At 41.5% G+C, this 26,484-nt stretch overlaps 1 protein-coding gene across 1 annotated transcript in view; it reads right to left on the minus strand.

Annotated features, from left to right (window-relative positions):
• The window catches only part of LOC126354316 (cholinesterase-like), a 54,276-nt gene that overhangs the window by 23,017 nt on the left and 4,775 nt on the right, over window positions 1-26,484 (minus strand). Inside the window, exons 2-7 of the mRNA XM_050003872.1 lie at window positions 22,891-23,025; window positions 11,470-11,746; window positions 9,114-9,299; window positions 5,227-5,426; window positions 4,930-5,080; window positions 2,591-2,772 (exon numbers count right to left, since the gene is read on the minus strand). Coding sequence (XP_049859829.1) covers window positions 2,591-2,772; window positions 4,930-5,080; window positions 5,227-5,426; window positions 9,114-9,299; window positions 11,470-11,746; window positions 22,891-23,025 — 1,131 coding nt within the window. The remainder of the gene's footprint in view (window positions 1-2,590; window positions 2,773-4,929; window positions 5,081-5,226; window positions 5,427-9,113; window positions 9,300-11,469; window positions 11,747-22,890; window positions 23,026-26,484) is intronic.

Genomic DNA, 26,484 nt, shown 5'->3' on the forward strand with positions numbered 1-26,484 from the left:
TAGGTGTGGGCTTCGTATCTATCTTGGCCACAATAATGCGTTCACTATGCTGTTTGTAGTAGCTTACCCGCATTCCTATTTTCCTATTCATTATTAAACCTACTCCTGCATTACCCCTATTTGATTTTGTGTTTATAACCCTGTAGTCACCTGACCAGAAGTCTTGTTCCTCCTGCCACCGAACTTCACTAATTCCCACTATATCTAACTTTAACCTATACATTTCCCTTTTTAAATTTTCTAACCTACCTGCCCGATTAAGGGATCTGACATTCCACGCTCCGATCTGTAGAACGCCAGTTTTCTTTCTCCTGATAACGACATCCTCCTGAGTAGTCCCCGCCCGGAGATCCGAATGGGGGACTATTTTACCTCCGGAATATTTTACCCAAGAGGATGCCATCATCATTTAATCATACAGTAAAGCTGCATGTCCTCGGGAAAAATTACGGCTGTAGTTTCCCCTTGCTTTCAGCCGTTCGCAGTACCAGCACAGCAAGGCCGTTTTGGTTAATGTTGCAAGGCCAGATCAGTCAATCATCCAGACTGTTGCCCCTGCAACTACTGAAAAGGCTGCTGCCCCTCTTCAGGAACCACACGTTTGTCTGGCCTCTCAACAGATACCCCTCCGTTGTGGTTGCACCTACGGTACGGCCATCTGTATCGCTGAGGCACGCAAGCCTCCCCACCAACGGCAAGGTCCATGGTTCATGGGGTGGGGATATGTGAGTTGAAATCGGGTGCAGATTGACTATTATGTAACTCGACCAGCCAGTGAAGGGATCTTCCGTGCACTTCGTTGCTGGGAGATGATGATGTCTCGATGTGTCTACTGTCACTTCTTGTGATGTGACGTCATATAGCTCGGAGGTACAGTTACTTTATTGAAACTGTGCGTTATTATTTCTATGAATATTTGGAGTGATCCATGTTGTTGTTGTTGTCTTCAGTCCTGAGACTGGTTTGATGCAGCTCTCCATGCTACTCTATCCTGTGCAAGCTGCTTCATCTCCCAGTACCTACTGCAACCTACATCCTTCTGAATCTGCTTAGTGTACTCATCTCTCGGTCTCCCTCTACGATTTGCTTATTAACTAATAAAAATTGCTGTTGTGTCAATAATACGTTACTAGTTCAGATCGCGAACTGATCACTAACTGTTATGATTGGAGACACAACATCGTTGTTACAGTCTACGGAAACCAGTTCATAGATGATTGCCATTGATGGACTCTTTTATACGACTGGAGATAGCCCCCCCCCCCCCCCTCCAGCGTCAATTAAGGCCTGCAAATGTTGTACTGAATAACCGAAACTAGTAGCCATATAAAAAATAACATCTAAAGGACGGCTGTAGGTGTTCCATTTTGTTATATTAGGGAGATAGTATCCTACAACTGTGAAACGGTTGTTGCTAATTGAGATTGTTTTCGTAGTTTCATTTCTAGACTTTAGTGCTGGATCGGACTTGATAGCAAGATTTATCTACTCAGTGTGACAATACATAAGAGATAATGAATGTAAGAATTTTCTTACTTCCTTTTTATATAAACTTGAAGCTACTGGCTGTTTGAAAGCAAATTGTTGCACTTGAGCAGCTTGATCAGAAAGGAAATAGACTTCCTGGTAGGTTAGAACTGTTCGCCGGACGGGCTTTATAACCCAGAATCTATCAGTTCTCCAGAAATGTATCTATGTCTTTTCCAGCGAAAGGAAAGTTTCTGGGTTCGAGTCCCAACTCGACACACGGTTTTAATCTGCCAAAAAGTTTCAGATCAGTGTACATTCCGCTGCAGAGGGAAAGTTAGGCACTGTTATGTTTGTGACACGTTAAGGAAAGGTTTAGATAATTGTGACGAGATGTCATAAACGACCGCCTATAGATATACCTCTTCTACTTGGCAATGACCACCTCGGTGACCAGTTGTATAGAGTTGTATACTAGTCTGTTTCGATTCCAGGTGATCACCTATAATTTTTGCGTAGCGGGTATGTCCGGAACGGGGTCAACTCAGTCTCGTGAGGTCAAATGAAAAGCTATTTGTTAAACCAAACAGAAAAATCAACACGCAAGAAGCTGAAGTGCCGTCGAATAGAAAGGCTGGTTGTAGGCGGCCCCACGGTGCCCACGCCGTATTTATTCATTGACTAGAGAAGGCATGTCGCTCTACTTGCAGGTGGATAATTTTATGGGAACTCAGCGATCAGGGATCCCACGTGAAATTCGCTATTTGATTTCTTATTTTTCTTTAATGAGCAAAGTTTATCCGCATAGGTAGTAGTATTTCATCTGATTTTGAGGAGAACATCATCCGTTAAGGAAGTATCCTTTTTATCTTAGTTGCTTGTAACAGTACTTCGTACACATGAAATGGGAAAATTCTGAAATATTATGTGTCAGCTATGGACTGAAACTTATGACTATCTTAGCTCCTACTTCAACGAAGTAATTTTAAACGCAAATTGGGTAAATCAGCTCTTTAAATGAGAAGATTGACACGATTCGAACAGGGCACATAAACAAGATCAAAATAATAGCGCTACATAGAACCGTATTAGATATTTAGACATATTCACTATTTGTACTCACGTAGACCAAAGGCGCTGGATTCTCTGCCGTGATATTTGCGCCACCAAAGTAGAAATTCCGTATTTTCATGGCTGCTTCTCTTTGCTCTTCAGCTGTAGGCAAGTGAAGACACGGGCCGACTGCTTCTTCAAATGCTTCGTTCAGATTATTAATCTGGTCAGCATTGCTGAGTATTCCACCCCCTAGTCCAAAGTTATTAGACTTTTTAGTTGAATGTTATGTAAAAGTATGTCGCGCTATGTTTCATCACTGACAAGGTTTTTGTCAAATTATTTGAATATTTTCACACAGCTAAAATAGCTACAGACTATTAGAAACTTATCGGAGTTGACGTATCTCCGTAAATGAAGTCTGAGTAAGTCTTTGCCTAAACGATGCTCAAATACAAATACATTTGCTACATAACAAAATCTGTTAACAATTAAATGTTAGCCACACAGCTGGAGATTGTTGTAACAGAAAAAGAAATGGGTATATTGTTTCCTACACATGCATTACAGGATTAAGCAGTCACACGCTGACAGCATGAAGCAATCACACATTTCGATCAATAGTTTACAGTATTCTGTCTCAGGGGTTCATCTAAGAACTGGTCTGTTTAGGCAACAGGATCAAGCTTGTATGACACCGTTGTCACTAGGACACCGTTACTAGCAATAAAGCATATGTGATGGTTGTTAATCACCTGACTGTAGTTAAACCAAGGTCAATGTCAACGTATTTTTTACCATTCTCTGTCCAACTGTCCAGGACAAGCCGTTTTCAAGTGGATTTTTTCGCATTTAATTTCTTGCCCTAATAGATTTACTGGATAGGAACTCAACCCACAGTGTAACTTGAATCTCTTCAGCACGATCCCAGCGAACAGAGAACTTCTGATTGGGAGTACTTGGGAAATGAGTTCGATTTTCTGTATCAGCTTGTATTTTTGAATCCATTTGCGCCTATGAAAATGTGTGTTCAATGATACACGCAGTTGTGACATGTAAGTAGGCTCCACCAGTCTCATTTGACATGAAATATTTTCCCGCGAACAGAACCTGCAGCAAAAGAAAAACTTAGAGCCATTACTATAAAGTACCATACGCAGCGGAAGAATGCTCCTGCCCGAGCAAAAAAAAAAAAAAAAAAAAAAAAAAAAAAAAAAAAAGTTCCTTACTAAAAGACTGTGACAGGAAAGTGGGGAACCAACTCCTTCAATCATCATTTCTCCGTCCTCAGAAAAATATTGGCATGCTAGCGTATTCCTGCTCTTTTGAAATGGAATATTGTAAATCTTTCTTCGTAGTCATGATTTCATACTCAGCGTCTTTGTTTCACATCCACTGTCTATACGTGTGTCCCTTCCACTGTCTCCTTTTCCTTCCATTGACTTCAGCATATCCACTGCCACTGTCTACTCTCTCAATAACACTTCCTCCTTTTGTTCCTTTGGTCTTTCTTTCCAACTTCTACCGTCTCCACCATACTTTGGAAGCTGAAAATTTCCAGAGACGTGAAGTGATCATTAAGCAGAGACACCAGGTCATAAAGTTTTATTGGTGAAGGAGTGCTAATTAAAAACCTAGTTTGGTGACCTCAGAACCCTTGAGATTACCCTAGAATCCTAGCCATCTGTTCACTACGTCAGTTCAAGCTGCATTTACGCCTTTAGAACAGATATTACGTGTATATTTTACCCGCATAAATACGATAACTTTGAGTCTCTGGATATCGGTAGTAGATGATTGTATTGGAAAAGTTTCTAAGTTCCCCGAGAATGCACACATGGTAAAAATTTCGAAGATCTGCCATTTATAGAAATTATAGAACTGGCCACCCACACAATTTGACTTTTGGTACCATTCTATGACTTTCTATGTTAGAACCGTGCACTGTCGTGCTCGGATCGATGAACGTCCAATGTGGGCATTCAGTCCGAAGACTGATTTAGTGCAGCGCTCCATGCCAGTCTATCCTGTACAAGCCACCACCTCTGAATAACTACCGTTACTTACATCTACGTGACCCTGATTAAATTTTCAAAACATGATGCCAATTTACAATTTTTACGCTCCATAATCTCCGGCCCTCTCCATTACCCAACTGGCATTTCCTTTATGATAGGAAGATCACGAAAACGTGTGCATCGAATTACTCTCTGAGGAAAAAGGCGAATCGCATAATGCTTGAATGAAGGAAAGGAGAACGAGAAAGAGAAAAAGAGAAACATGTGTTGTCGATGATGATGGTGGTGATGATACGGAAAGGAATGGAAGAAACAATACTTTGGGGGCATATTGACTTGTACCTTGTAAGAAACCTTGACAAAATTTTAGAAAAGATTCGAAAATACTCACCGTTTTCAGCAGACGTTACACCTGTCATTATTGGCACCTGGTTAAACCGGCCTTCGTTGAGTGCTCGAATCGGCGATTCTGTTATGAAAGCTCCATCTAAGTCTGGCTCTACAGTGGGAGCCCAAACCATGTAGGCTAGCAGAAGTTTTTGCTGAAAATATAAAGTAATTGATATAACACAGTTACTACGTCAACTGTTAGGCGTATTTGATGTATAGTTTCTGTAATTGGTGACAGCAGAGAACTAGCACAATTATTTGCATAAATAAGTGGTTCGTGGAGCAGAATATGACTTACTTCATCTGACTTGAGCAGGTTCTGGTCCACCAGAAGGTCGGTGGCGTTGACGGACTGCAGGAACTCCACCAGCTGCTGGGAGTCTTCCGTTTCGTAGCCAAGGACGGCACCCAGCCTGAAAGCGTGGTAGCGCGGATCCTGAACCACGGTCATCCTGGCGATAAAGGAGCCGCTCTGGTCCACCAGTCGGGAGAAAAGTCCTGCAACAAAGGTGTACAGTGTTCCCGTTTCGTGGCGGCAGTATCTAGTGGGCTTCTTTACATATGTTTTGTGCTAAACACTGAATAACACATTTATTCTGGGAACCTCCTTTGTTAAAAAAAAAGCCTAAATGAAAAATGTGTCATTAACTTAATGAATTTATGGCTGCGGTACCCACTATGAAAAAGATTAATAATGCTCATTGACAACCAGCCATGGACAGGAAACGGTGACAAGCTAGAGTATTGGCATCCCACACGTGATTACACATCGTTTTAAGGGAGTACACCAACGTTGGCGCGGAAGGCAGTTGTTTATTATGAAATGAACGACCTTAAGAACCGTGTGGCCTTCAAAATAAAAATTCGTTTCCGACAGTTCGTTGCTCGAATAAGATTAGTATTCTATACCGTCAGGTCAATTTTAGATTCAAAGGTCTTTGATGCGGTATATGTTACCACCATTGTTCTTATCAGATGCGATATTATGTTGAGTACTTCAAACAGCCCATCTTTTTTCCATGACGTCAAACTCGAAAATTTTCCCCTTTTCTTTTATGTTGATACAGTTAGTTTCAGAGTTCCATTTCACTCACATTTATTCAAGACTAATTACCGAATTTCTGTCAATATTTTTAATCTGCAAGGAAGCATCACTGATGAATTGTGATACTAGATATCATCATCTAACCACTCTTAAAGATTACAACTATGATGGTGCAGCTTCCATTTTTTTCGACTGAATGTCACAGCTGTGTGTCAGACTGGAGTGCGGCCTCACTGAGACCTCAGTGGAGGTAACTTTTCAGGTGACTAGTGGGTTGTTTGTTGTGTTTGCTCCTGGAGAAGCAACTTTTTTGAATTTCCAACTTCTTGTAAGAGTTACAAAGTTATGTATAAGTATATACCAAATTTTACTTGGTAGACGAGAAGTTGAAATAAAACAAATACCCTTACGTTCGCAGTAATCTGAATGAGAAGCTCCGGACAGGATCAATGTTGTTACGCGTTGTTGTATGGCTGAGAGTGCTACAGCAGCCCTACAAACATGACGGACGGTTCACGTAGATACAACCTCATTCTGGCATTTTTACCACGTCCCCACGTGAGCCCATCAGCATGCACTGATTCCATAGAACTGTCTTGCACATTCATATCACTTCACCGTTATGACTTACCCCAGCGGCGGAGGGCTCCATGAACACCTGATAACGCTACGCATGCAACAGCATGCGTTACCTAATTGTTCCAAAACATTGCGCATAAAAAAGCAGACTTATCCGGGGCTCACACCTATGATTCCGTTGTTTACAGAGGGATTGGGTCAAATGTTTTGGATAGCCCATGCTCTAGGGACTATTTATATACCCAATAAAAGAACAGCTTCACAAGTATCTATCCTACAGCACTGGGTCAAAAATTTTTTTTATTACACATTTCCACCAAGTCAGACAAATAGAGCACATCGCTTGTTTTCTTTTCATTAGATGTAGCCTATGGTGCATTTTAAAGTGAGGCACCATTTCGTTCACGGACTGTTCCTGAGATTTTTGAGTACCAAAACCTAGAGGCGGATTCCAACACGGCTACGCACAGTAAATGAATGATGATTTTACGAGCCGGCCGCTGTGGTCTCGTGGTTAAGGCGCTCAATCCGGAACCGCGTGACTGCTACGGTCGCAGGTTCGAATCCTGCCTAGGGCATGGATGTATGTGATGTCCTTAGGTTAGTTAGGTTTAAGTAGTTCTAAGTTCTAGGGGACTGATGACCACAGATGTTAAGTCCCATAGTTCTCAGAACCATTTGAACCTTTTTTTTTGTTTTGGTTTTACGATACGTTCCTAAGATCCTCATTTAGAATAATCTTGAAAACTTTGTTGTTGACTTTATCCCTTTCCGAGACACTCATGTTCAAAGTTAACCTACTTTACACGTAAAATACGCGTGCAAAATCCAATGTGGGGCAAAGTCTAAATAATAAGTAACGGCAGCAAACTGTCCAAATTCTAATGGCACATTCTCTAGGCATTTATCTAAAAGTGTCATCTTCCCGATTTCATAAATCTTTATCTGTTGTCTATAAACACCCCAAAAACGAAACTCAGTTTCGAATTCCAAGACGGATATGCAAAGCAAATGGCTGTAATTTAGCGATGTATTCCTAACATTTTGACCTGAAAAATCCTTGAACATTGTCTTATATCTTCATTCGTTTCCGAGATTTGCAGATCCAAAATTACCGTACTTGTGCACGTAAAATATTCACTTAATATCCAGCGTAAGGCATAAACGTAGTTCGTAAAATAACATAGCACAGAGAAGTATGCTCCATAGTATCTCCATTACCATCAGAAGGTTTGTAGGAATTGTATGTTGTTGCTATACAGAAGTTCAAGCAAAACTTTTGTGCACACTAAATACGTCCTGAGATGTAAAATTAAATAGTTTCGAGTTATTTCACGTTCATATTAACTTATCATCATTTTACTGACTCATGAAATTCTTTTCATGTGAATCACATTCTCTGTTGTTGTAGGAAAAAGAAGGGAACCAGCGAATAAATTCTCCTGTCCTAGAGTAGAAAAGGTGAATACCTCGTGTTTATTAAAAGACTCTAACTGAAAAGAGCGGTACCAGCTGCCTCATTGTACCTTCCTCTGCACCTTTACAAATTTCCCCAGATGTTTTGGCATGCGAATATACACGCGTTTTTTATTATGAGAGAGAAGGTTCGAATGGTTCAAATGGCTCTGAGCACTATGGGACTCAACAGTTGAGTTCATAAGTCCCCTAGAACTTAGAACTACTTAAACCTAACTAACCTAAGGACATCACACACATCCATGCCCAAGGCAGGATTCGAACCTGCGACCGAAGCACCTAGAACCGCTCGGTCACCAAGGCCGGCGAGAGAGAGGAGACAATAGCATCGGCAAAGAACGGGAAAAGTAGTAAATAGTGGAAGACAGTAGACAGTGCTCGTGATGTAGAAAGAGTAGAGGAGTCAATAAAAATTTGAGAGAAACAGAGGGACACACCGGCAGTGAAACGTAATTGACAGTGAGACACTGCCACTGGGACAGGAGTAAAGGGAAGGATATAGTGGCAGTAGGTGAGAGCCAGTGATAGTAAGAGACAGACTCTATAGTAATGACAACGAGGAAGAGAGAGTTGGTGACAGCGAGTGCAGACAGTAGCAGGAGAAAGGAATGAATGAAGTAGCAGCAGTAAGAGAGAGCAAGAGGGAGGCAGTGGCAGTGAGAGGAGAGAGTATTAATAGAACAGAACGAAGGAGGCTGTAGCTGAGAGGCAGGGGTTACAAACAGTGAGAGAGACGCCAAAGATAATGACAGTCATTTGCTCAGAGTGAGTGAATGAGGGTGGCATGCGGGAATGAATGGGTAAGAAGAAATTGCAGCGATGTCTGGGGTGAGCTAGTTACAGTCAGGGGATCTTGTGAGATTGAGCAGAGGGTTGCATGTTGAAATGAGTAAGAATATGTTCGCATGCCAAACTTTTTAGGAATATTTTTAAAGGTGCAGACGAAGATAGAGTGAGACGGCTGGTACCATACGTTTCAGAGACAGTCTTTTAATAAAAAGGAAATATAAATGGTACTGTCTTGAAGCAGCTTTAAGTTAATCGTGTTCAGCGACGATGTTGTCTGAGTAGCGGGGTTTACCAACCTGCCGATGCTGGGGACACGAGATGCAGCGAGACTGCGCCACCCCCAGCGCTCTGTCCGAACAGCATCACTCGGTGGGGGTCTCCGCCGAATCTGGCGATGTTACTCTGCACCCAGGCTAGGGCCAGCTGCTGGTCCTTCAGGCCAGCGTTGCCAGGGACCACTTCGTCTCCAGTGCTAAAGAAACCTGTAGAGAGGTAAAGAAAAGTAACCTATGTTTCTTTACGTGGCACTACATGGTGCATTTATTACTCTCCTTTTCAGTTGTGCACGATAAACGTGTAGCAATGCTAACAGAATATGAACACTGATAATTTATACACTCCTGGAAATTGAAATAAGAACACCGCGAGTTCAATGCCCCAGGAAGGGGAAACTTTATTGACACATTCCTGGGGTCAGATACATCACATGTTTACACTGACAGAACCACAGGCACATAGACACAGGCAACAGAGCATGCACAATGTCGGCACTAGTACAGTGTATACCCACCTTTCGCAGCAATGCAGGCTGCTATTCTCCCATGGAGACGATCGTAGAGATGCTGGATGTAGTCCTGTGGAACGACTTGCCATGCCATTTCCACCTGGCGCCTCAGTTGGACCAGCGTTCGTGCTGGACGTGCAGACCGCTTGAGACGACGCTTCATCCAGTCCCAAACATGCTCAATGGGGGACAGATCCGGAGATCTTGCTGGCCAGGGTAGTTGACTTACACCTTCTAGAGCACGTTGCGTGGCACGGGATACATGCGGACGTGCATTGTCCTGTTGGAACAGCAAGTTCCCTTGCCGGTCTAGGAATGGTAGAACGATAGGTTCGATGACGGTTTGGATGTACCGTGCACTATTCAGTGTCCCCTCGACGATCACCAGAGGTGTACGGCCAGTGTAGGAGATCGCTCCCCACACCATGATGCCGGGTGTTGGCCCTGTGTGCCTCGGTCGTATGCAGTCCTGTTTGTGGCGGTCACCTGCACGGCGCCAAACACGCATACGACCATCATTGGCACCAAGGCAGAAGCGACTCTCATCGCTGAAGACGACACGTCTCCATTCGTCCCTCCATTCACGCCTGTCGGGCCACCACTGGAGGCGGGCTGCACGATGTTGGGGCGTGAGCGGAAGACGGCCTAACGGTGTGTGGGACCGTAGCCCAGCTTCATGGAGACGGTTGCGAATGGTCCTCGCCGATACCCCAGGAGCAACAGTGTCCCTAATTTGCTGGGAAGTGGCGGTGCGGTCCCCTACGGCACTGCGTAGGATCCTACGGTCTTGGCGTGCATCCGTGTGTCGCTGTGGTCCGGTCCCAGGTCGACGGGCAAGTGCACCTTCCGCCGACCACTGGCGACAACATCGATGTACTGTGGAGACCTCACGCCCCACGTGTTGAGCAATTCGGCGGTACGTCCACCCGGCCTCCCGCATGCCCACTATACGCCCTCGCTCAAAGTCCGTCAACTACACATACGGTTCACGTCCACGCTGTCGCGGCATGCTACCAGTGTTAAAGACTGCGATGGAGCTCCGTATGCCACGGCAAACTGGCTTACACTGACGGCGGCGGTGCACAAATGCTGCGCAGCTATCGCCATTCGGCGGTTCCTGGTGTGTCCGCTGTGCCGTGCGTGTGATCATTGCTTGTACAGCCCTCTCGCAGTGTCCGGAGCAAGTATGGTGGGTCTGACACATCGGTGTCAATGTGTTCTTTTTTTCCATTTCCAGGAGTGTATATAGGTTGAGCGGCATTACTTCACATAACTATGACACTAAAATCACTTCAAAAGAAGACTTTTTTACTGTAAACGAGGGACCAAACAAGCATGTAGTCTCTCAGCACTCATTGTGTACGTATATCTACAGAGTTTTAGAAGACTGAAATTCTAAGAATGCCAAGAGGATTGACCTGGGACGGGACAAGTTTATCAACACTATTTTTAATTGCCGGGTTATGAAAGCAGAATATAAAAGCGCCTCACTAGAAAATGCGGTTAATTTTACTAATATTGTACGAACTAATCAAGCGACTGTATTTGAAAGAAGACAAAAAGTAATTGCAATGGAAGGGGAACAAGTAATTATATATAGTAAGTCGCTCAAGAACTATTCGAGGTCATTCCAGTATTCAAGGAAGGCCGTGCGATTAATGTACTATTCGAGGTTTTTGGTAACAACAATAAAACACTACTTGTCTTTATCTTGTAGTATACATCTTGCGTTTCTCGCGTTTGCTCATACAGATTCAACTCTTTCCATGTATTCTGGAATATCTGACAGAAAAGTTAACACATGAGGGCTATTATTCCTAACACTAATGTCTGATGAGCTTAGCTTAGATTCAGTTGTGTCCACATACCGAGAGGTCCGAGGCGATAGTTGATGGTGACGAATATGACGTCGTACGAGATGAGGAAGTCGGGGCCATAGTCGTAGTCGGAACCGCTGCCACGCATAAACCCTCCGCCGTGCACCCAGAAGAGCACGGGCAGCCCTGCCCCCTCTTGAGGCACGCCCGGCACGAAGACGTTAAGGAAGAGGCAGTCCTCAGAGCCGCTGCCGTCCTCCTGCACGCAGTCGCTGCCGTACTCCGTGGCGTTCAGGACGCCCTCCCAGCTTCCTGCTGGCTGCGGTGCCTGAAGAAAGCATAATATTATTAGTCCTACATTGGCTACGAAATCACTCTGCAAGAGAGGAGCAGGGAAATTTCCCAGCCTGACGTATTCAACACTAGATTCAAGAGCTCCTGTCCCACACTGAAGTCCGTGTCACGCAGACGGAGTTCCACCGATAACCGGTTGCTAGCATGCTGTGGGGACGGCCGTCTCGCATGTTAACGGCTGTCACACAGTTTTGGATAGGTAGAACAATCAACTCGTAAAGGTAATGTCTTAGATCTCCAAGCAACAAACACACGTGAACTTTTGGAATAGTTAAAGGAGGATATCAATGATCACAAGGCTGCGATGGATCTTATAAGAACTGTTAAGAAATTTAGGAAATTATTTTTGCTTTTCTAGAGTCACAAGATATTAGCTGCATGGTATCTGAGTGGACAAATCAAATATTATGTGCTGAGAACAAAAATGTAGAGTGCAAATGGAAAAGCGTGTTTAAATATGCCTTAGAAAAGTACATACCAAGATTTGTAGTAAGGGAAGGGAAGGACTCATCGCAGTTTAGTAGCCAAGTTATAAAACTAGTACGTGGACAAAGACAGGTCCATCACAGACTTGTGAGAAGTCGAAACCTTGTGTACAAACTAAAGCTGAACGAAACCAAAATGAGCGTAAGGAGAGCAATGACTTTGAACATAAAATTTTATCAAACAAACAAACTAAAAACTCAGTTAAAATCGGTAAGCGGTTCAATATCATCTATTCAGTGGCCATACGGGCATCAAAATGGACTGTAACTCAGGGAAGGTCGAAAGACTGAATTTCGAGTGTACCTAGCGAATGGAAAAATGCGTAGGTCATTCCAGTATTCAAGAAAGGCCGTGCGATTAATGTACATCATTATACGCATATATCATAGACGTCAGTAAGTGGCAGAATTATGAAACGTTTCGTGCTCAAGAACTATGACGTATTTCGAGAATGAAAATAACTTTCTCTAAAAATCAACGTGGATTCCTCAAATACAGATCTTGGGAAACTCACATCGTTCTGTTCCTCTGCGGGATTCATAGCGCTGCAGATAACGATGCTTAATTTGATGACGTGTTCCTGGACTCCGTGAAGGCATTTGGCAGTACCCCTCACTGCCGTTCAGAAAGCAGCAATACCTGCTTAACGTGCATCGGACTGTATTTGCGGCTGGATTCGGGATTTCCACGTTGCTCTTAAAAGAACAAACTAGGCAGCTCTAAAGGCAAGTTCAGGATAACCCCAAAGAAAATATAAATGATCTAGTAGAAATCTTCGGAAGTTTCGTAAGGTTGCTCACAGATGCTGAGGTTGTCTATAAGAAGGTAGCAACGCCAGGAGAAACTGGAAAGGATTGATGAGTGGTTCAGTGACTCTTATCATTGCACAGGTATACTACTGACGACAAATTTGGGTAACCAGTATGTAGCGCAATTCAAGGAGCACCATCCTGAGAGACATTTAGTGAAATGATCACGTAAAACAACTGATATAAGTGATATGAAAAGCAGATAGTGTGAGATTCACAGAAATACTTAATGAACTGTCATTCACCCATGAGAGAAGTGGCTTGCGAAATATTTGTTCGAGCGTTCCCTCATTATTTCTCATCAGTCTCGGGCCTTCAGCACATACGGTTAATGGAAGAGATAGTGAAGAGCCAACGACCTGCGGCGCGTATCGCCATGGGATTGTTTACCTGACGAGAGAGGGTTGCAGGGGTGCTCAACGAAGGGAAACGTTGACTATTGAAACTAGGAGACGTGGATGCAGGAAGAATCAGACAATGGATTAATTCTTCCCAGATACGTCTCGAAAAATGACCACAATGAAAAAAACGCACGAGACGTGGGAAGATGGGAACAGTTAGTGGTATCAGAAGTACTCTCCGACAAACACCTTCAGATGGTTTACGGAATATTTATGTACATCAGTGACTCCCAATCATTCTACGACCATTACCATTAAGCAATATTAGATGTCACCCAGTACCTCCAACAAAATTTTTGGAATTAACTGTACATCAGACTGTAAATAATTAACATTCCTATTTCTGGGCCCCTGTTTCAGTTGTCCAGTCTCTGCGGATGCTGCCACTGTGTAGCTAGAGACACTTTTTTATATTTATTTTTGTACCCACCACTGCATTCGTAAGCCACGCAGGAAGTTCACTCAGTTCTTCACTTTTGTGTTCATTCCTACCTTAGTCAAATATCATGTTGACACTCGTAACTTGGGTACGGAATCGTTGTTCCTAAGCGTTCTTCCAATAATGTTGCTACTAACCAGCCACCTTTCGCTGAAATGATACCAATTGTCTTTCACAGAAATCTGTTTGGTGGTGGTGCCTTTCTAAAGTTCGACAAATTGTGCTCTCTGGGAGGTTAGTGTCCAGGGGATTATGGTAAACTGTTCATGATGCTCTTACAACCATACACATATACTGCGAGCTACGTGACACGTTGAATTCTTCTGATTTTGTATGTTTTCTTTGCGGAAGGTTTGTCTTATACACCTGAGATTCACCAAGTGTTACATCAATACAACAGAAATCAATGTGATAACCGAATACTGAATGTTACTGCAGGTCATTGTTTCCGCTGTAGGACTGTGTGTTTCGGTGAAATTATAGCTGATGAAATAATGCTCCCTTTCTGTCAGCTGCTAAAATCACACTGACATTTAGACCTATTTTGAACAAAGAAACTTTAATCCAGCTACACCGTTGGCTTTCGTGAGTAAATCAAGCAAATGAACTAGTATGTCTCGTTACTTCCCATGACTCAGTGCAGTTTCTGTTTTGCAAATAACTTATTAATGAAACTTCCTCGCAGATTAAAACTGTGAGCCGGACGGAGACTCGAAGTCGGGACCTTTGCTTTTCGCGGGCAGGTGTTCCACCATCTGAGCTACCGAAGCACTACTCACGCCCCGTCCTCGAAGCTTTGCTTCTGCCAGTACCTCGTCTCCTACATTCCAAACTTTAGAGAAGTTCTCCTGCAAACCTTGCAGATCTAGCACTCCTGAAAGCAGTTTGCAATGCAAGAGACGAGGTACTGTCAGAAGTAAAGCTGTGAGGAGGGGCCTGAGTCGTGCCTGGGTAGCTCAGATGGTAGAGCACTTGCCTGAGAAAGGCAAAGGTCCCGAGTTCGAGTCTCGGTCCAGAACGCAGTTTTAATCTGACAGGAAGTTTCAAATCAGCTCACACTCCGCTGCAGAGTGAACATCTCATTCTGGAACTTATTAATGGTTTGTACAGAAATATGTCTATGGGACTACATCTGTCTACATCTACATGGATACTCTGCAAATCACATTTAAGTGCCTGGCAGAGGGTTCATCGTACCACCTTCACAATTCTCTATTACTCCAATTTCGTATAGCGTGCGGAAAGAATGAACACCTATATCTTTCCGTTGGATCTCTGAATTACCTTATTTTATCGTGGTGATCGTTCCTCCCCATGTAGGTCGGAGTCAACAAAATATTTTCGCATTCGGAGGAGAAAATTGGTGACTGTCATTTCGTGAGAAGATTCTGTCGCAACGAAAAACGCCTTTCTTTTAATGATTTCCATCCCAAATTCTGTATCATTTCTGCGACACTCTCTTCCACATTTCGCGATAATATAAAACGTGCTGCCTTTCTTTGAACTTTCTCGATGTACTATCTGGTAAGGATCCCACACCACGCAGCCGTATTCTGAAAGAGGACCGACAAGTGTACTGTAGGTAGTCTCCTTAGTAGGTGTGTTATATTTTCTAAGTGTCCTGCCAATAAAACTCAGTCATCGGTTAGCCTTCCCCACAACATCTTCTATTTGTTCCTTCCAATTTAAGTTGTTCGTTATTGTAATACCTAGGTATTTAGTTGAATTTACGGCTTTTAGATTAGACTGATTTATCGTGTAACCGAAGTGTAACGAGTTCCATTCAGCACTCATGTGAATGACCTCACGCTTTTCGCTTAAGTTCCAGACTACAAAACTTAGGCTTAAGGTTCGATCCCGAGCTGACCCTACAATTTCCTCTCTTCTTATCACTTATTTCGCCTATAACAATGACAACAACGGCAAGTTGTTTTTTATTTTGGAGTACGTGTTCAGATGTACATCCTCCCCTCTAACTGGCTGCGTAAGTCTGTTCAGAGATGGGAGGAAGTCAAGGACACACCACCACGCCTAGTAAAGTACTGCAGTGGTGAACCCATTCTTCTCCCGTGCCAACCTCTTCATCTCAGAGTAGAACTTGAAACCTGCGTCCTCATTTATTTGCTGGATGACTGAAATGAGAGACCGCATTACGGTTTTGCTCTATGAAACGATTCCGGAAGACCGAATTCAATATTTACCTCTTCTCTGTGATATCTTCAGTTTCGTGGGTGTATGGTCATTGAGTGACTGAAAGAATGATTCGGCCTGCTCACTTATTTTACGTTAGACCAAAACCTGTTAGAGTGTTAACCAAATTTCACTTCCAGAGTCATTGAACGCTTCTCTCGTTAATCTCCTTATGTTCGCTTTCGCTTTGTTCAACTTTTGTTTGTTTGCTATGTTTTCACTTCCGTTGAGACTGTAATGAAGCTCCCTTAAGACCTTACTCCAAACATACTCGTTTAAGGCGTATGGAAAGATGCACTTACGATCGTCCAATGGCGATCTTTCCTTGTACACAACTGTAACGTGAACCAGCACACAACCTTAAAGTGCTGCTGATTCTGTCTGATTACACAGACCAACGATGGAAAACCTTACTTGCTGAAAATACCTAATCGTTATGGTTTTTTTTTTTTTTTTTTTTTTTTTTTTTTTTTTTTAGGGTGGGATATCCAAACATGGTTCTTAAAAAACTGTATCACCCACCATTTCTTCAAATTTTGCAGTTACATTTATAAAATTAAGCAATTTTTTTAAGGAATTTAACAGCTTTTATATAGTTAAAATAATTTAAAAACATGTGTGATGAATGTAGATAACGTTGGTAGCACTGTTGGAAAACATTTGCTGGCAAAAAGAGGTCGATTCTATTTTTGGGTTAACAGATGGTGTTTTGTTTACAGTCAACCTAACCTCACTTTCCCGTTTCCTGTACGTGTGCTCAGTACAATGTGTAATCGTGGTTGTAAAAATTCTGCTGACAGTTTTTGTTATATTTGTGGCGAATCTGTGATTACAAATCACCAAAAAACATTACAGACTTTGTGAAAAAGCTTTATCTATCATACTTTGGATCTAAACTTGGTGATAAAAATAAATTTTGGGTGCCGCATAAGGTTCGTTATGTGTGTGTTGAAAATCTGAGAAAATGATCCTAAAAGAAGAAAAAAAGCCTTTAGATTTGTTGTTCCTATTATATAGAGGGCGCCAAGAAATCATTATGATGATTTCTACTTTTGCAGTGTTGATATTACTAGTCATAAATAGAATAACAAGAAGGTAATAAGCTACCTTCACCTTCCGTCCGCCATCCGATCGTGGGGCAGGTTTTAAATTTGTCAGTTCCTGAACCACCAGATCATTTCAATTCTATTCCAACAGAAGTATTTTCTGATGTACAATCTGATTTAGATAAACCCGATAATGATGAATATCATTTTAATACAGAAAGTCTACAGCCCAAATTGTTTACTCAGGCCGAGCTCAACGATTTGGTTAGGGATCTGGGCTTAACGAAAGAAAAAGCTGAATTGCTTGGCTCTAGAGTAAAAGAAAGGAAGTTGCTGGCAGTTGGAACCAGCGTATACATGTAGAGAAAGTAGATTTCCCAACAAGAAGGTGATATAGTGTACTCCTCACACATTCCTGGTCTGATGAATGAGTTTGGTATTGAATACAAAAAGGAAGATTCATCCCAAACTAGTTTAAAGGCTGTTTTATTACGCAATGGTAACATGTATGCATCTATACCTGTTGAGCATTCGGTGCATATGAAAGAAAGCAACAAAAACCTAGAAATAGTGCTAAATAAAGTAGGCTATTATGCTCATGTTTGGTTTATATATGGCGATCTAAATGTAACATGCATGTTCCTTGGCCAGCAAGGTGGCTTTACCAAATTTCCATGTTTCTTGTGTGAATACGACAGTAGGGCTAGGGATCAAAACTAGTGCAGAAAGAACTGGCCTGTGAGGGAGTCTCTAAAATCTGGTGAGAAGAACATTCTACGCAAAAAAACTCGTACTCCTACCACCTCTACATATAAAGTTAGGCCTAATGAAACAGCTTGTAAAGGCTTTGCCGAAAGATGGACCATGTTTTAAGTATCTCTGCCAAAAGATTCAACACCTTTCAGAAGCTAAACTGAAAGAAGGCGTCTTTGTCGGACGTGACATTGGAAAATTGGTGTTAACTTTGAATCCAAAATGACCTTAAATGAGAAAGAAGCATGGGTATCATTCAAGTAAGTCGTTACAAAGTTCTTAGAACATGGAAAAAATCTAGAATATGTTTCCATTATAGCTAAAATATCTAAGAAGTTTACAACTTTAGGATGATTAAAGAGCCTGAAAGTTCACTTTCTCAACTGTCATCTTGATTACTTCCCGGACTATATAGAAGGAGATGTTACTGAGGAGCTAGTAGAGTGTTTTCACCAGGTCATTAAAGTGATGGAAAAACGCTACCAAGGCCGCTGGAACACCAGCATGACGGGGACTACTGTTGGTCAGTTTACCGAGAAGTTCAGCAAGCGACCGATCGTAGAAAAAAATCTACACAAGAAGCTTCCAACAAAAAAGAGAAAGAAAATACAAACCAGTTCCAGCTAACAAGTGAAACCTCTATTAACACATATCATTGTTTTAAGTAGCTTATTGCAAATACAAACCATGATTATGTTGTAATAAAGCGTTTCGTTAATTTCCCCGTTTACCGTATACCCTAGGATTTTCATACTATATAATAAAAAGTATAGTGCTCAAAACTATGGGTGATACAAAAAAGCTAAGACTACAGTTGGATTCAGCTCTTAAAATATATAAAGATCAGCTATCAAAGTTACTATTTTTTTCAAAAAAAATTTCTTTGGCCTGTGTTATTTGTGAAAGCTGAGAATATCCTGTTACGCTTTCTTGGTGCACATCCGATGTTTACTCTTTTGCGTTCATGCGGGAAGTGGCCGAGAAATACAGACTCGATACATATGAGCTGCGGTCAAACATCAATAAATTCGTAATTTCTTGAGTAAATATAATTTTGTATGGCATATTTGATATTTCTGCTTTTTATCCTCTGTCTTCATTTTAAATAGAAGACGGATCCACGAGAAATTTAATAAAAGACTGGGCCCCACTCAATGACGTTACTTATGACCTGAACCTCCCAAACTTTATGATAGATATTCCACGAGGGTCAGACATTGAAAGTCACTGTAAGCAGCATGCATGGCTGTTCTTACTAACCCAAAAGTTTCTGTTAAGCTTTGTTAATCAATTTCTCTGCACTCTGTTTTGCAGTGAGAGAGTAGCAGCCTGTTTGTGCAACGATCTCCAAATAGTACCATAAAATCAAGGTGTATTTTTGTCGTCTTTTATTGCTTCTCTTAGTACCTGTTTATCTAGGGCAGATTTCACATTATCTTTCAGCCTTAAACGTAATATTGTTCGACATTTGCCAGATCTGGAATAAATGTGCGCATATTGTTGGGGTTGTGTTGGTTGGTTAAGGAGACCAGGCAGCAAGGTCACCGGTCTCATCGGATTAGGGAAGGATGGGAAAGGAAGTCGGCCGTGCTCTGTCAAAGGAACTATCCCGGCATTTGCCTGGGGCGATTTAGGGAAGACACAGAAAACCTAAATCAGGATGGGTGGACGCGGAATCGAACCGTTGTCCCCACGAATCGGAGTCGAGTGTGCGCATATTGTCTTTTAAGTAAGTTGATAGACATAGCATTGTCACCCAACGAAATACTCTTAGTTGTCCTATTTACTGACAATTGTTCCTGTAACAGCAATATGGTTGCTAATCCCTTCCTCATTTGTTACTCCGTTGAAAAGATCGTGTCCAGGTGTTCTAAATTTTTAGTTTCCCGTCATCGTTGTTGGATTATCCGTAGTTGTTCGAGACTTTTATCACATAATGGGAATAAGAGACAGGAATTCCGCGCATCAACGTTTTATGTCAACATATGGTTACACTAGTCCTATTACATAAAATATATCACATGAAGAGTTATCACTTGTCCCTTTTCGTCATACGTAGTACGATATATTATGTGCGCATTATTATTATACTAAATTATTGATTCTAGTATGTAGCATTACGAACTGTTAAAATGTCGGAGGAGTACTACGTACGTAACGTATTGTGACGAAAAAGTGAATTATACTTTCAAAATAATCTTTCACGGGGAATCAGCAGTACTCCTCATGTGACACTGATCGCTGACATATATGTTTTGCTATTCTTTGCTTCACTCCGCTTTAAAGTTCGTCTTATCCTCTGGAAAATCGTACACACAAAATCAATTATTGGTACAATGCGACTTTCATTTTTCTTCTTCTTCTTTTCGTCTGGGCCTACTTAGGATCACGGCGCTCGTTTTGACTCTTTACACGGACCTTCTGTTTCTTCTTATCACAGAAATCTTTCATTTTCTGGCTTTGAGCTAGCTTCCTATCATCGGTCTACTTCGTTCGGCTGATTCTGTGCTCTTTTTGCTGGTAAGGTACACTGCGAATATCCCTTGTAGAGTGTAAAGCGATTTGCCGGAACTGGGACCGATCCTATATGGTTTCTGGTGGGATTTCAAGTTGCCCCAGCTCTGATTTCCCTGCGATATTAAAGATCCTGACATGCATAGAAGGCCAGTCGCCTTTTCCTGGTACGTGTGATATGTCCTCTTGAAGACTATACAGCTGACTGTTGTATCTGATAATGCAGGAGCCATCGTCTTCTCTTATTGGTCGTAGTATTTTCCTTAGGATTTTCCGTACCTTGACCTCTAGTTTCCTGGCTGGACCATTTCCGTTGATCAAGAGGCCCTCAGAGGCGCAGAATACGGAGGGATCTACTTTGCAGTTCTGAGTTGCAATACTTGAGTTAAAGGTTCTTGGAAACAAAGTTGTACGTTTCGCTACAGGATTGGTAGACTCTCTCCTACTTGCCACAACTGGTACCTATTGTTAAGTTTTTGCTCCTATATGTTAAGATCCAATTTCCTATATAAATGACTGCAGACTGCATGGATGGATGTGTCTTCTAATCGAAATACAGATGGTGTTCCCTTTTGTTAGCAATGAACTCACTTTTTTGTGTATTAACCCTCAAGCCAGTCTTCGCAGCTGTGGTGTAGAGGTTCTGTACTTGGTGAGTAGCGTCTTATACATTGTCGTCTAAGATTAGAAGATCATTTGCAAAGGCTAGGGGGGGGGGGGGGGGGGGGGCTTGAGATTACCTTTCGCGTATCGAATCTTTATTTCAGTTCTCGATGGTAGCTTGCAAGTCCATTCGCTGTAAACCTTCTCCAGGGTGCAGCTTAAGAGCATGCATGAGGCCCATTGCATTGTCTAACTCCTGTTTGAAAGGTAAAACTCTCAGAGAGCTCACTTCTATGTTTGAATTTTGAGATCGTATTCCTCAGAGCGGCATGAACTATTCTGGTGGTCCTTTCATCTAGACCCGCTTCTTGTGTCTATCGACGCTTGGGTTGCTACGCAGGAATGTCGTCTGTGACTTGGTAAGTAAGGATGGTATTTAGGCTTTTTATTTTCTCCATACAAGGATCCATTAGCTGATATACTCCTAGCTGGGAGTCAGTTGGTTATGACTTTAGTTAGCAGGGCTCCAGAAAAAAATTCATAGCTGACTGATACCAGAGATGTGCCTCTTTAGTTCTCGAGATCGTTCTTACTACACTTCTTGTGAAAAGAAAGGATCATTCAATTTTATTTTTATTTTTCACTAAACGAATTGATGGTCATACCATCTTCTTCAGTTGAATTCTTTTACACCGTTGAATTTACTCGTGATGTATACATGTGTTGTCTATTTTGCAAGTGGCGCTGTGCCACAGAGGCCCCGTGCCGTCTTGTACTGGCGGAGAAACATTTGCGTTATCTAAAGCACTGTACACTCTTCTACACGTATCTGCGAGCTGTACCTACTGCTTACCTTGACGTTTTTTTCTGTGAGCTGACATAGTGAACTCAACGTGTTTATCACTACACGCATTTTAATGTCACAAGATTCACAAATTTTACAGTTCAAAGGATTTCCTTCAGCAAAGAATCTGATCACAAGTAAAGAGCTGATTCACAGATATGGAATACCAATTGAAGGCTGTGTCTACAAGTCCTCAGTGAGATCGTACGGCATACAGGGTGTTACAAAAATGTACGGCCAAACTTTCAGGAAACATTCCTCACACACAAAGAAAGAAAATATGTTATGTGGACATGTGTCCGGAAATGCTTACTTTTCACGTTAGAGCTCATTTTATTACTTCTTTTCAAACCACATTAATCATGGAATGGAAACACACAGCAACAGAACGTACCAGCGTAACTTCAAACACTTTGTTACAAGAAATGTCCAAAATGTCCTCCGTTAGCGAGGATACATGCATCCACCCTTCGTCGCATGGAATCGCTGATGCGCTGATGCAGCCCTGGAGAATGGCGTATTGTATCACAGCCGTCTACAATACGAGCACGAAGAGTCTCTACATTTGGTACCGGAGTTGCGTTGACAAAAGCATTCAGATGCCCCCATAAATGAGAGTCAAGAGGGTTGAGGTCAGGAGAGTGTGGAGGCCATGGAATTGGTCCGCCTCTACCAATCCATCGGTCACCGAATCTGTTGTTGAGAAGCATACGAACACTTCTACTGAAATGTGGATGAGCTCCATCGTGCATGAACCACATGTTGTGTAGTGCTTGTAAAGGCACATGTTCTAGCAGCACAGGTAGAGTATCCCGTATGAAATCATGTCGGTGAATCTAGGAAGTACAGTACATACTGACGAAACTAAAATGAGCTCTAACATGGAAATTAAGCGTTTTCGGAGACATGTCCACATAACATCTTTTCTTTATTTGTGTGTGAGGAATGTTTCCTGAAAGTTTGGCCGTACCTTTTTGTAACACCCTGCATAAATGGCTCCAACATCGGCACACTTTCCCTCTGTGTAACTCACCTTGAATCGCAGCTCTCCGAGCGGTGGCACAGCGAACGGGATGCCCAGGAAGGCCGTGTAGGACGTGTTGTAGACGCCGGTGGCCGTCTTCCCCCGGAGGGTACCCTGCTCCACAGTCACCAGCACGTCCTCTGCCTGCACAACATTTAAGGTGAGCACCACATGTCACGCTGTGAGCAAAGCAATTATTTGTCCGCTTCACCGACAGAATACTACAGATAAACTGATATCGTTTGAAGTTTTAATATCGTAAAGCTACAGCTTCTGAGTACAGCAAACCTGAATCTTTATTCATTACCTAAGACAGACTAATATGTACCCTTCTGTATTTTTGTTGTGTCCAGTGGGAAGACTTGCTTGACATTGCTAACCATTCTAATCTATTATGTGCAAGTCTCTTCACGTTTACATGACCACTGGTGCCTACATCACTTGAACCCGCTTTTTGTAGTTAACCCGTGGTCTACATCTACAATGGGCAGTGCGTTGTGTTAGGGCTTCTCAGGGCAAAGTACACTCGAATGGAGCTGCGCCTCATTCAAATGTTTCGTTGACGAAAAATGCGTCCAAAAACAAAAGTAGATGTACTAGAAAATTTACTCACATTTTATATAAACATGCAGACTGGTGGCTTGAAAATAAGAAATGTTTTATCCTGTTATACGTGTATGTTTACGAACGCTGCAGAACGTCCTTGGACCACAGATGTGGTAACTGACACTTATCACTTAACTGTCAAAATTAAAAAAAAACATAAATTGAGAGTACTACACATAAACAGTAGCGTCGAGTTTTCTATGTTTGGATAAGTCGTTATAAGATGTCAGAGGATACAGCTCGCAGAGTAAGGATTAAAAAGTTGGGAATACTGAAGGATGTGACACAACCTGTCGGCTTTGAAACCTTGCATTTGACCTTTTTTTTGCCTTCAGTAGTATTAGTATTCTGTTTTACACTTGATACTAGTATTTACGAAGACGAAAAGAGAAACAGGCATACGTAAAATTTGTATCCTGTACTTCAGTTGACCTTCATAGATCAGCTTATGTAAGGGATACGAATCATACATGTTTACTGAGGTTTCCCATGCAAATGTTGGAATATTAGATATGTCCTTTTTTCGTAGCATTAGTATCGTATCCTTCAACTGATCTGTATAGGTCAACTGAAGTGCAGGATAAAAATTTTACGTTTGTTGTCATTCTTCACCTTCGCTAGTACTACTATCCTATTGTCCTTTTTTGCTTTCGCTAACACTTGTGTCTTATCTCTGACGTGAAAAATACAAGTTTTATGTTGATCGCTTTTTTTCGTCTTCGCTAGTAGTAGTATCCCTTTCTTCTGTTGAGCAATAGCAAAGGCGAAAAAACCAATGTGTGTAAATTACTATCCCGTTGGACTAGGCCCACTGAAATACAGGATACAACCTACATGTGTCAACTGACGTGTTTCATGCCAATGGTACGTATGTTAGTTTTTTGTTTTGTTTATAGTTTTTCTTTTTTTATGCCACTGGTATTCTACCTGTCAGCAGACCTACATAGATCAACTGAAGAATAGGATACTAGAATTTTCTACAGCGAAAAGAGTTATGTTTATAAGATTAAGTTCGAAATATTTACATTGGTATATGTCTACGATCTGTTTTCTCTGTATTACAACACTTTCTTCCTCATTATACGTCTATGTCATTGCAGTGCATCATCTGTGGTAACTTATGGCGTCATTTTTCAGAGCCGACGGGGTCGACTGAAGAATGGGGCGCAACTCGTCGGCTTTGATCAATGACGTCATATTTTAGTCAGTTGTTTATTTTTGAGCCATAAATAATAAATCGGTTTAATGAAGATGCTTCAAACAATAGTTATGTTCTTAGCAAAGATACACTGTGTAAAGTTCTGTGGGAAGTTTGTACTACGGGTACATGACGAAACAGATAATTCAGAGAATCCTGCTATATTGCAGAGTTTGGTTAATGTGATAGTAGAGCTGGATTCCACTTTGTAGGAATATATTGAAAAAGCCAGTAATCGTGTATTTTTGAGGCTTTCCAAAACACTTGTGAATGAACTGTTGTTTTCTACATATGCTGTTTTCAATTAGTTGATTGCTGAACAAATATCACAAACATATTACGTCGCAGATGAAGTTACTGAAAAGACAGATAGTGTAACATTGTCTCAACTCGTACTTTTTGTTCGATATGAATTAAAGTGAGAGGTATATGAAAGGTTCATAACTTCTGTAGCACCCAAAGATCATAAAACTGAGGGAATAAGTACTGAATTGTTCAACGAACTAATCAAACTAAAAATTGACGACTCTCCATAAAAACTGAGTTATAGTGGAGCTTCATTTAAGAACGGTAGGCACAATGGGGTGCAGGTAAGGGTGAAATCTGTGGAAAGAGGAAATTTTTGCACATTGTTATACACAACAATTCAACAATTGTAGAGCACTGTGCAACACAGCACAAAGAAGTCACAATATTTTTAAAGTAATTCCATTGATTCTCTATTTTGTTCTCGAAGTAAGTGAAACTAATTGCCTTACTGGACAATATTGTGAAGAAACTTATTTCTGACACAAGAAATATTTTTATGCGCGATGTGTGAAAAATGTTTTTAGGTATAAGGAGGAAATAGTTGAGTGCCTTGGTATCAATGAGGCTGTAGGTAGCAATTACAATTCAATAGCCAGGGAAGCAGTTAACACTGGAAATTTCTCAACAACGAACAAGAGTTTGTATTTTTGCTTGAATTGTTGAATAAGGTCGTGCCACAATGCGAGATTTTGTTTAGTCATCTGCAACGTACAGATGTATATAGCGTGAAAGCTCTTAAGAACTTCTCAGATTTGAGGTCAGCGATACAAATGACGGGAAATTATCTTGATGTCGACCATCGTTGAGATAACTGGCATAAAACTGAATAGATCGCTTGACCTAAATATTTCCGCTTCGTAGACTCCCGTGAAATTGTTGTAAAGGAAGCTTGTGACCTTGTTGTTTCCAAAACTCAAGCAGTTATCGCTAACAAAGAATTTAAGACTATAGTTATTTGACTGAACTGAAAGCGAACTGCGACAGGAATTGGCAGCCATATACAATTGAAATGATTTCTAAAATGCAAACGAAGCTTTAGCAGTTCTGAATTGCATGTACGGGAATAACTTCGAAACTGTTTTATCGAAATCGTTAAAACTTTTACGAATTATTTTTTAATACCAGTGAGAACAGTGGAAAGCGAAGAGGTGTTGTTTCTCACTGAAAACGATAAGGAGGTCCACTAGAAACACAATGAAATGAGAGAGACTGTATGCATTAGCTGTGTACTATACAGAAAACACACTGTGTAATGTGTATAATTTTAATGAGCTTTTAATTGATCACTTTGCTGAGGCGAAGGAGAGGAGAAGGGATTTCTTCTAAAAACCTGTTAATTAAGGTTAGATCGTCGTTTCAATTTTATTCTATGAATTTCTGTTCAGAATGTAGAAGATACTATAAACTATGTACTTTTTCTAAATTTTCCTATATTAGTCTAGGAGTGAAAAGTTGTTAGATGGAGGTTTTAATTTCGTCACTGGCTGTTA

The sequence above is a fragment of the Schistocerca gregaria genome, chromosome 3, assembly GCF_023897955.1.
Source record: "Schistocerca gregaria isolate iqSchGreg1 chromosome 3, iqSchGreg1.2, whole genome shotgun sequence".
Classification (NCBI taxonomy): Eukaryota; Metazoa; Arthropoda; class Insecta; order Orthoptera; family Acrididae; genus Schistocerca; species Schistocerca gregaria.